At 40.0% G+C, this 14,923-nt stretch overlaps 2 protein-coding genes across 5 annotated transcripts in view; one reads left to right on the top strand and one right to left on the bottom strand.

The window, feature by feature from the left end:
• Positions 1–14,923, top strand: part of LOC129778638 (phenoloxidase-activating factor 1-like) — a 131,303-nt gene that overhangs the window by 57,568 nt on the left and 58,812 nt on the right. The window lies entirely within an intron of this gene.
• LOC129778640 (serine protease gd-like) lies at positions 10,462–12,636 on the bottom strand. Of its 3 annotated transcripts, none has more exons than XM_055785675.1 (4): positions 12,248–12,636; positions 12,154–12,189; positions 11,776–12,016; positions 10,462–11,713 (listed from the first exon to the last, which is right to left on the bottom strand). In XM_055785675.1, the coding sequence occupies exons 1-4, from the start codon at positions 12,346–12,348 to the stop codon at positions 10,634–10,636; spliced, it is 1,458 nt and encodes a 485-aa protein (XP_055641650.1). In that variant the 5' UTR covers positions 12,349–12,636; the 3' UTR covers positions 10,462–10,633. The 3 variants fall into 3 exon arrangements, with proteins under 3 accessions (XP_055641650.1, XP_055641652.1, XP_055641651.1); XM_055785677.1 differs by having other exon boundaries at positions 12,083–12,189; positions 12,248–12,350; XM_055785676.1 differs by having other exon boundaries at positions 11,776–12,033; positions 12,083–12,189; positions 12,248–12,350.

Raw genomic sequence — 14,923 nt, forward strand, 5'->3', positions numbered from 1 at the left:
AAGATGCATAACGGTTGGCAGCCCGAACTCTTTGCGTTTAGAATTTACAAAACTACAGAACCGTTTTGGATTTCGGCGAAGATCGTCCTGTCTTCTCTTAACGTAACGTTTGTATAGAAAGCGATTGTATCCACGATATATTCGACTGGCCTCATTGAATTGGCGTTTAATGATGGGATATCTTTGGCGGCAGAAGAGTTTCCAAAATTTGACGCGCCATTTGCGTAGTGTTCGAAGACGATCATTAGACCATGCGGGATTTCTTGGTGGTCTGCTACGTGGCACAGTCTGTGTTATGCAACTCATAAGAGTATGGTTGAAGCTGTTGGTGGCACTATCGACATCAAGGGATTGGAAAACTTCCGACCAATCTACTTGTGATAGTAATTGGTTCAGAGCGTCGTAGTCAGCTCGGCGGAAGTCGAGTCTTTCGAAGTCATAAGCTTCTTCATACTGGACAGGCGGTTTGCATTCCACAGAATAAATTAAGGCAGGATGATAGCGATCAATCGGAACTATCGGTTCCCGGGTAACGGATACGGAACCGTTGCTCACGAGCGTGCCATTCGAGAAGATGAGGTCAAGTATACGATTCGAGCAATTGCGAATCAAGTTGCGTTGTCGCAGTGCATGAAATGATATATTGTCGAGGAGAACTTGGCTGGCCATATTGATACATGACTGCGATGGATCCACAGAAGCATATTCTCCGTTGTTCGTTTCTAACCAAACCAAGCGTGGTTGATTGAAATCGCCAAGCAGAACCACAGTGATTACACCCGTCTGGGTTCTAAATACAGGGTGGGCCATTTAAAGTGAAAGCATCTGGCAACCCCATAACTTTTGACAGAGATGTCAGATTAACAAATGTCATAGCGCGTTGGAAGCGTCATTTCAGTACAATTTTAACCATGGAACAATACACACCTAAACAACGCGCTGAAATTGTTCAGCTGTACATTCAAAATAACTTCTCAATTGTGTTAACTAAACGTGCATGGAAAAATAAAAATAAAGTTAAAACATCGCCTGGAGACAACACTATACGTCGATTATATGCCAAATTTATATCGTCTGGTAGTGTTGGTAATGCCAGTCATCTGTCCAGACAACGACCAAGACGTTTCGACTAGAATATTGATGCCGTTCGAGCCAGTGTTGCAGAGACTCCATCGACATCAGGTCGCCATCGTTCGCAAGAGTTAGGCATCGCTCGTACCACTCTCCGACGCATAATTCGTGTTGATTTGAAAATGTTTCCGTATAAACGGCGCTACATGCCATACAGCGGCTGCCACGACCAAATTATTGCGCGAAATGTTCCCCGGAAGATTAATATCGAAAAACGACGATTATGACTAGCCACCGAGATCACCTGATTTGACGCCTCCTGACTTTTTTTTATGGGGATATTTAAAATCCAAGGTATACACTGGTAAACCAAGGACCCTGGCTGCACTGAAAGACAATATCCGACAAGAAATTGCTGCCATATCGGCCGAAACATTGGGCAAAGTGATGGAAAATGCCGAAAAAAGGGCACATTTTGCGGTCAAGGCCAGAGGCGCTCATTTACGAGATATCATAATCAAAAAGTAGTTAGAACAAATCTCCTTGGACCAAAATAAATGAATTTAAAAAAAAAAAAATTTAAAATTTCACTTCTTTACATTGCTATTGTAAAAACAAATCCTTCCACTTTAAATGGCCCACCCTGTACCTCAGATACTGCATCAAAATGAAGTTGCACAAAAGAGCTATCCTGACTTCTATCTGGGGGTATGTATAATGCACCAATCAAAATATCACCTCCTACTACCGATACTTTTACCCATAACTGCTCGATAGTTATGACATTACTATGACGGACAGCTGCAGAGCCATACACCTGCTTCACTGTGATTAATACCCCTCCACCACGTCGACGGATGTTAGTGTCACAGCGATCTACTCGAAACACTCTGTAATTACTGCTGAACAGCTGTGCAGATTGGATACAATCGTCGAGTCAAGTTTCGGTGAAGACATATATATCATAGTCCAGTTCAGCAGTAGCGAGGAACACCAGGTTAATTTTTGTCCTCAGGCCACGAACGTTCTGATAATAAATCCGAAGCGCAGGAACCAAATCGTTATTCACTGTCAGCACAGGCTGAAAGGCTATTTCATCGACCACAACCGCAGGGGCAGGACGACTTTCAGTATATGGTAAAACGAGGCTACGAGGTGTCAATAAATCCGCATCATCGAAACGATGGTTAGGCCTGGCACGCGGAAGCGAATTAGGGCAGAAATTCTTTCCAGAGCATTTATACTTGCCGAATATATGTTGTCGGGAGACCCATTTCCAACCACGATCTCAGGACCAGGACGACAGCGATGGCTGGAACAACACGATGGCGCGACTGGATCGGGTGGAGTTGAGGTTCCCTTAGTACTGGGGGCAGTGCGTCCTGGTGATGCAGAGAAGGTAGTAATGGTGGATATTCGGCTCCTCACACTAGTCTCGTATCGTTTTGGTCCAATGTCGTCGTAGAGTTGTTCTGAGTTCTCGTGTCGTCCGGAATTGGCTGATGTTCCGTATGGATGCGTACAATCGGCGGGGAGTTTTTTGAGCGATCCTCCAATTCTCAAAAGAGAATATTTTGAGGCCAGGAATCAGAACGAAGTGCAGCATTCTTCATAGTGTAGATGACGCCAACTTTGAATGACACGAATCTCATGGTCGATAGGTCTCTACCTTTGGGCACTAATTTTACCACTCTCGGGATGTTTTGATCGTTGTTCATAATAATATTTTAATAATGGTGTGACACCCCTCCCTCCTCTGGAATGGAGAGGGGGTCCCATAAAAATATTACACATATTTAAACCAAAAATATTCCAACCAAACATGACAATTGAAATTTTTCGGAAAACTCTGAAGGAAAAAGGGAAAATTCGGAAAATTAAATTCCCATGTGTTCTACAATTACATAGTGACAAGTGCTGTTAGTCCATTTGATGTTTGCGCTAGCAAATTTGATCTTTGTTCGAAACTGGAAATGGATTTTAATGTGATGAAACGCACTCCTATATCTTCTTCTATCTATACCAATAAAAATGTATCGCCGAATATGTTGATAAGAGCAGAACTCGAGCAAGGAATTGTACGATTTAGGGCTGTCTTTATTCTATCATATTTTCGTTATAAAACATTTATTCCATGTAACGGAGAAACATGTTATTTGCAAGTGGTTGAAAAACCTTGAACGAGAATTGTGTCTGAAAATAATCTGATATTATAATGATGAGTTTTGGTAGAAGTACTAGGAATTTTAAGGTAAATACAACGGAATCGATTAGAAGATCAATCAATGAACAGTTCTGCGATTGGACTCATGGACTTGCGCTTAGTAAGAAAACGTGAATGTATTGATAACAAAAAACAAATGTTGGGCGGGACGAAGTTTGCCGGGTCAGCTAGTACTCAATAAATATTCTACACCACTAATATTAATTTATATATTCCATTGAACAATATTCTAAAATAAGAGAAAAAAACACTAGTCCAAAAAAGCTACTGCTATACTCGTGTCGGTCTCCCAGACCGATTATAGTAATATCAGTGCATTTAGGTTGCAGTGATTGGACATAAGCCGAGATATCTTGCGAATGAAATCACGACCTACATTCGGATACGAATGCACCAGCTACCTTAGTGTAAAGTATTCCAAATAAACAACGACCTACATTCAATCCCTTGAACCATGCACTTGTTGAGACCTTAGGGATAATCGTGTGTAACCGACGACCGAACTCATCTTTACTGCACAAGCTAAGCCTTATCGACTCGGATGAAAAACTTGGGTCTATAGCCCAATAGGCTGCGCTTACATGCCACAGTATACCACGAAGCCATTCAAGCATGGGAGAGGGAATATTGAGGGGTGCTTAAGATAAGATTATGGATCAGTACTTCTACGCCCAAATCCTACGGGATGTTATGCTGCCACACGCCGAGTGGGAGTTGCCCCTGAAATGCAGGATAACGATCCGAAGCACACCGCCAAGACCGTCGCAAAGTGGTTCCAGAATAACAAAGTCGATGTCGTGGAGTGACCATCGCAGTCACCGGATCTGAACCCTAAAGAGAACCTATGGAAGATCTTGAAAATGTTTCTATGGTGGTTTGACACAAATAAAGAACTGATCAAGCAAATCGAGCCAAATTTGGCATGATATTAACTCTAAACCTACCACGAGGGGTCAAATGACCTATTTTAAGGTTTTAGTCTGAATTTTCATGCAAATTACATTTTCACACCATAATTTGACTACACTACTTTTCTTAAAACATACATCGAATGTATTTTTCAGTGTTTACTCCTCTCTTGTTATTTTTTTTACTGAGTAATATATGTAATCTGTCCTGACCAGGGCCTGACAATTTCACTTCAATTAGCACATCGTCACTCAATAATGTGTCTATCGCTTCTCAGAAAAGAACCAGAACCATGTAGGCTAAAAATATATCTATTCTCTCTTCACGCACAATTAGAAAGGTATCTCGTCTCTTTCGTAAATATTCCTTTCATTTCACGTTGATTCCTTTCATTTTGCAAACAAAATCGACGTTAGAAATCGTCACTTGGAAAAAATTAATTTGAAGCATTCATGTATTCTGGCAGTTTGTAGAGAAATGAATGTTTCCTTGATGCATTCGAAACTTATTCACTGAAACTAATGGAAGTGGTGCAGTGAGGGTTGTGTAGTATGTCTGCAGGGATAATTATTTACCGCCGCTAGTTGTAAGCGTGAAATTAGTGATGAAACGGATAGTGGTTTGGTCGGATACTGGATACCGGTCAGCTTCGAGTCCGGATAGCCGAGTATTCGACAGCCCGATGTTTATGTTTGTGCTTGTTTGTATGCACGCATGTATGGGTGTGTTTGTGCATGCACGTGTGTTTGTGTGGGTGTTTGTGTATGTTCGTGCGTTTTTTGGGTGTTTGTGCGTGTGTGCGCGTGCGTCTGCTCGTGTGTTTTTTGCTTGCATGCAGGTGTGCGCTTTTTTGTGCGCGGGCATGTGTAGGCGTGTTTGCGCGCATTTGAGCGTGTTTTTTTTTCTTGCTTGCGTGCAGGTGTGCGCGTTTATTTTTGTGCGTGGGCATGTGTGGGTGTGTGTGTGCACGTATTTGAGCGTATTTGTGTGCGTGTGTGCACGTGCGTGCTCGTTTCTTTCCGTGCGTGCGTCTGTGAGTGTGCACGTTTGTGCGCGTGTATGTGCATGTGTGTGCGCGTTTGTGCGCACCTGTGCATCCATTTGAATGTTTGTGTGCGTTCGTGTTTTTGTGCACATGTTTGCGCATGTTTGCGCGTGTGTGTGCGTGTTTGTGCACGCATTTGGTATGTGCGTGCGTGTGCTTCCGGCGTTGTGTCTGCGTTTGTGCGTGCCCTCGCAATTCTGCGTGGGCACGCTGAAAACGCAGACCTAGTCGAAAATCGCGTAATTTCGAGAAAATCGTGTAAAAAAATCGCGTAATTTTGAACGAATAGCGTAAAAATATCACGCAAAGAAACGCATACAAAAGAATCCAGTGTCCTTGCAAATAACATGCTTCTTCGTAACATGGAATACATGTTTGATACAAGAAATATAATAAAATCAAGACAGCTCAAATCGGACTTTTCCTTTCACCCATAGAGAGGGTAGAAATCATAGAAATATTGTTTGCCCCCTAAAACTTGAGAAAGGAATAGTCCGATCTGTGCCGTCTTTCATTTTATTATATTTTCTGTCACAAACATGTATTCCAAATAACAGAGAAACATGTTATTTACAAGTGATTGAAGAACTTTGAACACGGTCCGCTATGATCTATTTAGGTAAAATAAAACTTACGTTTGAAAGCAGCAAGCATCCTCTAACATGCGAAATGAAAATAAATATAACCCGTTCAAGCAGTTTTAATCGTCTGTGAAAGCTTCTGCTTTCATACTTGTAAGAGAACGAAAGAGGAAAGGAACGAAACAAAAGAATCAATGTTTCAGTACGCGTAGAGAATATATCGTTTCCACTTCACCCCGATACACTGAAATTAATCCACCGAAAATGACTGTAGTGGAAGTGAGAGCTGTATGAAGAAAATTCAATCACATTTATTAGCTTCGAAAATAACTGGTCCTGACTACCGCAACGGGTCATTTGACACGCGCAAATATTCATTTGATACCGGAAAGATTTGTATGTGTGGTTGTGATACAAAACCATTGCATTACACATTTTTGTTATTGCTTTATGTATTTTGTTGTATTTGTGAATGGATAGTAAATGATTAGAATTAATTTCATTGCTGACTATTCAGGCGAGCTAACAGTAACCATTCCAAGCTACATTGCTATTTTGCGTGTCAAAAATTGTAATTCCATTATTTTGCTAATAATTGTTATCTTAAAATGTCGAAAAATACAGGAGAAATATGGTATGTCACGTTTCTCAACAAAACTATATAAATCGAGTCATTATTCACTAACTACTCATAAAGGGTCACTTGACCCGCTGTGGTAGGAATAGGTATACATGAAACATCGGTAGGTTTAGTGTTAATTTACGTATTTCATTGAATGATATTATAAAATAAGAAAAAAATCTCTGGTCCAAAAAAGTTACTCCTATACGTCGTTATTTATAAACACTCAGGAAGTTTTGCAATGCGAAAAAAAGAAGGTAATAGGTTGGTGTCAGGTTCGAAATATATGGTGGATGCATTAACACGTTCGACGCCCAACGCGACGTTTTTGAGTTTCTTGCAGAGCCCAACTTGTGATTAAATTATTAAATGAAGATCAAACTTAGTTTATGGATAACTTTTACATGATCTAGCAATGTTTGTTTTTAATTGAAGACGAATTGATGACAATAACACATGCCAAAGTCACAGTATAGGGGTTTTGCAAAAAACTGCAGTACAAACCATCCGTACTATAAATTAACAAAAAGTATAGTATAAACAGTATAATATTATGGTTATGATTTTATTATTTTTCTCCATATCCTATAGTTACATTTAGGTGCCTATTCTATCAAATACCTTCTAAAAATACTACTCAATTCGAGCGAGGAAAGTGTCACCCATATCTGGGTGACGGGGCGTCGAAAGTGTTAAAGCATCCCTGTCAAGCTCCCGGAGTTTCTGGCGACTCATTATAGACATTTGTGGCCTGATGAAACACAAAGATGTTGGCTAATTCTGGACGTTTCCGGTTAATGGTTTAGTGTATTGCACTAAAAAAAACCAAAAAATAACAAAAAATGAATTGAAATAAAAAAAATTAATTGCACGTATTTAGTTGTTACATTTTCGGGACCATAAACATCATTCACAATTTCAGTGTTCTAGAATGCATTTTCGCCTTTATACATTTTAAGTGTAAAATGTGCCGAATTTTCTCTTTGTTGACTTCCATTGTTAACACCCTGTAACTCTTAACTGAATGGAACGAACAAAAACAGCAAAAGATTTTTTGTCATCTTTACAACGAGCATAAACTTGAAATTGTGAGATCGATATTACGCGAGATATTGATCACTAAAGCCAGCTACCGAGGAAATAATGGATTACTTTTTTTCCCAACCTAAAATTTTATGTTGTGTTCTCTTTAATGTAGGTGGTTCCTGTGTAAATAAATGTGCAATAAGTATAATTTTTCTTTTGACGTAGAAATACGTCTTTCATTAAGGGTGCCAAATCAGAAAACAGGTCACGTTTTTATGAAATAAAGTTAACGTTAATAACTATTTTTGCCGCGAACGGATTTTAGCGATTTACATACTAAAAGAATCGGAAATTCCCTAAGATTTGTTTAATATGCTATACATTGGAATCCCCTGGTTTGTAAATGTTTAAAATTCATGAAAACTTTGGGCGCTTTCATTTTTCCATACATTTGTTCTGTCCATTTGTGTGCTTTCCCGAACAGAGCTGTCAATAAAGAGCAACTTATCGACGACCAATGAAGGGGAAATCGTAGAATTTGAAGTCGCCGTGAACAAAGGAAAAGTAGAAGAATGAAGGGGAATATTTGCCTTGAGTATAAACAGTGGATCTCGCTGAGGCAAACTTTCATTCGGCATCGAACTGTTGAGCAATCCAGTTCACTTTGCTTTCGCTGCGCTTCGATCTAAGATTGGACCCCACCAGTGGTAATCCAACTTGGATATCGTCGTTTGCTTTTTCTGTTCGTTATTCGTTATTCGTATCGTGTGTTTTTCTTCCCGCGTCGTACATTGAACGCATCGCGTAGTGTGTGATGAGCAAGAAGAAGAGGAAGGCAGGCTCGAGCCCTGCAAAAAACAAACGAGTCTATGTCAATTTCGAAAAAGACCACCGGAATAGCGTTCGAGGTTAATTTTCAATACATTGACATGAAATAAATTGCGACATATGATCAGCTAGTTTATTGTTTTTCGAGGGCAAGAATGAATCATCAATCAATTATCGTCAACTGATTCTACAATGAAAAACCATTTCAAAGATTATTCTACTAAGCAGTTGTTTCGAAAATTTCACAGCATTATAGAATAATATCCGAAGGTATAAACAAGCGACTTATATAAAATAACAGCGTAGTTCTACGTCAACAATGCGGTCGTATCTTGGACACAACCTCCTATAATTTTTTTTCGTAGCGTCACACTCTCCTCGTTAAAAAATAGCAACTCTCGCCGAAAGTACTGGGAATTTCAACACTCATAACACTTTTTTTCGTCAAATCGTAAGCAGATTAGTCGACTGTCAGAGGCATGAAATGAAACCTTCACTCTATCGGATGACAGCGGATAAATGAATTTTACAACCGGAACCTACTCTATAGAGAATTGAGTGACTCTGGCCATTATTATTTGCCTTTGAACAATAAAAACACAAGTAAACATACACAGTTGTTGGGTGACAATGCCACAGAGATTTTTTATCGATACTGTCGTTTGAATACAAACCCATCTTGTAATAAGAATTCAGAGACTGTGAAAAGGAATGCTGACGCACAAAATAAACTCCTTATATCGAGTTCTTCAAAAAACTCCTCTTTGGAAGCGTATTCTAGCGACGTGGTTTCAGCCTTTTCTCGAGTGAATAATATCAAATATTGATATGAAATTCAATCCGCAAAACAGCTGGCCAAGACCTCATTGCTCATTTATATTCCGTAGTAGGATTTAAAAAGAGCAATAAATGAAGCGATAAATGTCCATCGTTCGCCCTTTCGGTCAATCAAAACCTCTTATCGGAAACCTCTCACTTCAAAGTCAGCAAAGTTAACAGCAATAATGTTGCTCAACTTTTCACTCAATTTCGCCTGGTTGATTTTCTCGGCTGGAAACGATGTTTCGATCAGTATGCGAGATGTATAATCGATATGTGTTCAACACAAAGCACACCCACACGCACATTCATGAGTCCGAAGAAATACAACCAAAACCAAAAGGCATTCCCACAAATAAATCATTACGTATTCCTGCAAGGAAATCGAACTGGATGGGTTTGATGTGCTTGGTAGGTCTCCACACGGAGCTGCCCCACCCAGCTGCGGGCCTTCCTGTATTTATTCCGATCGAAATGCTCACTACAAGTATACATTCCTCCCCCACTCCACCCGCCTGCTCGGGATTGGTGGTGGTTTCTGGTGAAAACCGCAGAATGTCTGTACTTCTGGTTCACATCGTCCTCTCGAGGGATGTGGTTTTCCATCAAGTTGAAATACGATATTGTTGAATGTTTAAAGAAGTTCCATGATTAATTGGAATGGGAATTCGAATGGTGGCGGATTTGGATCGATTCTCGATTCTTGATTCATGTGCGTTTTTGTGTTTTTGTTGCTTCCGTCGCTGAAAACGGTTTGCGATACATGCAGTTCCTTGATCAAATTTTCCGAGAGCTTTATCACCGCACGTGTCTGAAAGGTTATCGGGGGAAAAGGGGCTAAAAGGTACGCATCGAATAGTAAAACATCTCCGATATCAGCCTGTTTTGTGGAAATCTTGTATAAATGAATAAGAAGAAATGTGTGAGGGAAGGTCCGACGGTCGAAACAAAGAAAAGAAAATTACTTTTCGGTAACATCGGAGAACAGAGATCTAAGTGAAAAAAACAACGAAGTATGGTAAAACTTCTGTCTGTCTGGTGCGTTGAATTTATTCAGTGGATTCATTACAGATAAAGTTATGTTATTCATGTCTCGTCTAGGCGAATGTCACAGAAGGGAAAATGAACTTACAAGTTCAACAAACACATTAACGTACTCATAACTTCGGTCGTTGCGGAGGGTACAGTAGTAATTGAAGTAAACGGCCATCCATTGGTTTTCTAGATTGTCAGATCAAATTTGTCAAACGAAGAAGCGACATCAAACGAATCTTCAGACATGATTGATGCCATATAAAAAAATAAAAAAAAAATGAATAAATAGAATATGAATACACAAAATTTCGCGCTATGTGTTGCCAAAGTACGACAACTGCGCTCAAAGTCCTTTTATTTTGAATCAATGCAATCTGTATCACATATATCCTCATCACAAAAATGATTTAGTCAATAACAATGATAATATTTATCGTTTCATTATCTACTCCTGATAAAACAATAATAGACGTTTAATGTGTCATAGCACTCCGAATCCAGTCTAGGAATGGTGCAATATCGGTATACAGTGCGTACTTTGTTGCATCGCATTTGAGCGTTTCATGATCAACCATCCCCTTCGACACCACTCCTCGCAGGAAGAATCGGCTATCCTTCTTCAGAATCATCCCACTTCCGGAGTCTCCGTTGCAGGGCGTCGCCCCTCGGCCATCTCCGCAGAACACTCTTGCGCTACCCAGCGACATTTGGAGCAAATTCAAGCTGCACTGCCTCTTGTCAACGACAATTGTCCTCATGAATGTCGGTACCGAGCTGGTGCCCTGTTCTCGAATACCCCACCCGGCGAGGATACCCTCTTGGCCAACGATGTCCTTCAAATCGCTACCTCCGTCCCACAAACAAACCGGTCCAATGTAGTCCGAAAGTTCTAACGTTGTCTTTAACCTCAAAAGCGCTATGTCTGCGTCGTTCAGGTCATCGTCGTGAACATATTCCTCGTGTGGAATAATTTGCTCGACATCGGAAAGCTGTGCGTTCTCGTCGAAGAAGTTGTCGGTGTTGAACATTCCTGGAATTGCCAGCACTCGGCTCGGTTCGATGAAGCCCTCCGCCTCGTACACGCAGTGGGCCGCTGTGATGATATGCTTCCTCGAGATTATCGTGCTGCCACACATGTACTTTGGATTCCGAGGATGGTCACGATCGAATAGGGGTACAATCCACGGAAATTGACCCTTGTACGCGAGCTCTCCATTGATCGCCAGACGACTCAAGAAACTGCTCGACGGTTTCCCGCAGTCACCGTCGGGAGATGATATAAATTTGGTTTCAAGCTGACGATGGAGGTGAGCTGGGTTTCGAGCCTCGGATTGCAACCCGGTGTTTAGAACTTTTTCCAGCTTTATGACTGTGGAGATTCCTTGGTGACGCTGACCAGTGCATATAGTATTCCCATTGAGCTGAATGGACAGCACTGTCGGTAGGGGATATGGAAGAGGGAAATTCACACGATACTGTGCTGGTTTTCCACGAGCGATGTCCCCGGACGTGGCGGAGAGAGATTTAACTTGATTTATGCTGCCGAGGTTGTTCTGAAAAATAAAGTATGTTTTAGAATGAAGGACAATCTTAGCTCAAGATGTGTATAACTCACCCAATTCAACTGCCTCACAATTGACATAACAAGTTTGAGTTTTGCTGGTTGTCCAACTTGAAGGTTTGGAATTTCCAGTTTTCCGAAAATTCGCTCAGTTCTTAGGTCTTTTCTGTATGAAAATATTTCAGGGCAGGGTGAAATCGGCACTGCTGTGTCGAGATATCCAGCTTCGATAGAACTCAAGACGGCCAGATATACCACCAATGCCAACGAATTAACGTAGTAATCGAGCACCATTCTGAAATATTTCAGGAACTATAATTGACTAGATGAACGTGATTCTTTGGCAAACAGTTTAAGGTACTTATTGAATATATGGGAGTGTGGCTCTATTTATTCTCTTCAACTCGTGAAATGTTTGCCCAGAATACCTACCTGTGAGCTATGGATAGTTCCGCACAACATTTCCACCTGTGCCAAAAATAAATTTTTAAACTAATACAGGTAATAAAACATGGGAACAACTTACACCTGACATTGAAGGATCACAAAGTTAACAATAAGAACGTGTGCAAAAATTTGAATCATGAGGGAATGGAAATCAAATCCAAAATACTCCGAATCGAACATATTAATGTGTTACGCACACATATATACCCTTCGATGTATCCGTTCCAACAATAATTGTCACAATAGCAATATCTATCGACGAATAACATTTTCCGATGGTATTTTATATTTTTAAATAACTAACCAATACACAACACGATTTCTAACAACACATGAGGGACAACGACTGATTGGATGCCTCCCGGTAATTTTTTTACTATCATTGCTATGTTTGTTGTGTAAACAGTGAAGTAAACTAAAGTGTATTGTTTGTCGGGTACGTCAAAAAGTTGAATGCTCTTATCGATTCTTGATTAGTTCCTGTTCGTTTAGGTCTACATTTGTGCGCTTCTGTTAAGGGATGTAGCAATCTGTTGGGATATATTGTGGCTAGATGACACAGACAGAAACTTGACGTAGGGCAATTGCTTTTGAATCAAGTTTTTGTAAATGTTCAGAATTCCGTTAATACGATACGATACGAATCCATCATCTTACAGTTCATTCATAAACTTAAGTTTGAATAACTAGCTTACCTCGGCATAATAACACTTGTTTGAAACATTGTCTGTGGTGCCTTGTAATTATTATATAGCCAGGTGATGCAGATTAGATCTCATAAGATCTTATAACCGTGAGTACTGCCTCATGAATTTTTTGCGAATTCTGTAGTGAAATGTTGCTTATTTATACATATTTATACAACTTGCGGATACATTATTAAATGAGGATCAAACTTAGTTTGTAGACTTTTACATGATCTTGCAATATATATTTTTTTAAATTTGAAGACGAATTGACAACAACAACACATACCAATTTCATATATTATATTATGGCTGCAGTACAAACCATCCGTACTATACATTAACTAGCTGATCCGGCAAACGTTGTCATGCGATACAAATTAGTTCTAGAGAATATTCCTGAATGGCGTTCACGTTCCCTGTGGAACTTTTGTCGTCTCAACGTATGCATTAACTAGCGTCATTTAGTAATACTAAGTTGAGATTTCTTTAGCCAAATAACACACCTTGAATGTATTCCGAGGGACAAGCTCTAGAATACGCGTAAACACAGTGCAAGTCGAAGGAAATTTCTTTGACGAAAAATCCCCCGACCAGAACGGGAATCGAACCCGAACACCCGGCATGATAATGACGCTAACACTAACGACGCTAACCACTCGGCCACAGATGCACCACTTCTAGAAAATATTCTGGGTGTTAAATAAAACATAACTAATGTATTGTAAGCGTGTTTGAATGTTTAGACGATCTATAGAATGATTCGAACGAATGGAACGATTTCAAAGCAAGTTTGTATGATGTTTCATGATGCAATGTATTTCATTACCGTTAACATGTTTGATCTCTATTTTGACGTAGAACTGCGTCTTTCATTAAGGGTGCCAAATCAGAAAACAGGTCACGTTTTTATGAAATAAAGTTAACGTTAATTACTATTTTTGCCACGAACGAATTTTGGCGATTTACATATCAAATGAATCGGAAATTCCCTAAGATTTGTTTGATATGCTATACATTACAATCCCATAGTCTGTATATGGTTTAAATTGATGAAAATTGAAAGCATTCCCATGTCCTCATACATTTGTTCTGTCCATTTGTGTGCTTTCCCGTCCAGAGCTGTCAATAACGGGCAACTTATCGACGAGCAACGAAGGGGAAATCGTAAGATGTAAAGTCTTCGTGAACAATGGAAAAGAAGAAGAACGAAGGGGAATATTTGCCTAGAGTATAAACAGTGGATCTCGCTGAAGCAAACTTTCATTCTTCGTGAGGGAATCGACTGAACAACATCGTTGCTGGGCGAGCTGGACCGCGAGGGATCGAATGACTTTCTCAAGGTAATGGGGATGGAGGAGTAATATTATGGATAAAGTAAAGTTTCCAAGGGCCTTTTTGAAGGTTAGAGACGAATGAACTGAAGAAGTTTAGAAGTCTCAAGCACGGAAGGAAGGCAAACTTTCAGTATCGTTCTGTATTCAAAGCAATGACTATCGCTTGTTCTTCCTTGTTTTGCGTCATCACATGTCTTCTGTTCGAATTGAGCTGTGGACGCGAACAAATTACTCACTCGCTGATGTCTCTGGCATTGCAATCATTGCATCAAACTGACGCCATTGCATTGAGGTTCTGAGCTACACAATTGTGTGGGGAATCATCAAGCTAGCATTTCGTCAGCTAACCAAGAAAATAAATGTTCTGGAATTTCGTCAGTGATTTGGTTTCGCATGACGGTAGGAAAATTATTTCCACAAAGGATGACAGCTAAGCTAATATAGACTGGCAATATTAACAGAAAGGGCTTCTGTTGAGAAGAGCGCATAACGGAGATAAGTGTGTGTATATTTAGTTGCTCCAAGCCATCGATATATGGATATTTGTGTGCCTACGTGCGTGCGTTTGGTGTTGCAAATTATGCAGTCGTAATGATAAATATAAACATGGAGGGGAGATAGTGGGAGGAAAATATTTACGCTAGGCTATTAGTAATGAATCTCTGCTTAGGCAAATATTCAGCCTTTTTCCAAACAGTTAACATTGTTTGTTTTCTGTCATCAATGCATTGA

This window comes from Toxorhynchites rutilus, chromosome 3 (genome assembly GCF_029784135.1).
Source record: "Toxorhynchites rutilus septentrionalis strain SRP chromosome 3, ASM2978413v1, whole genome shotgun sequence".
Classification (NCBI taxonomy): Eukaryota; Metazoa; Arthropoda; class Insecta; order Diptera; family Culicidae; genus Toxorhynchites; species Toxorhynchites rutilus.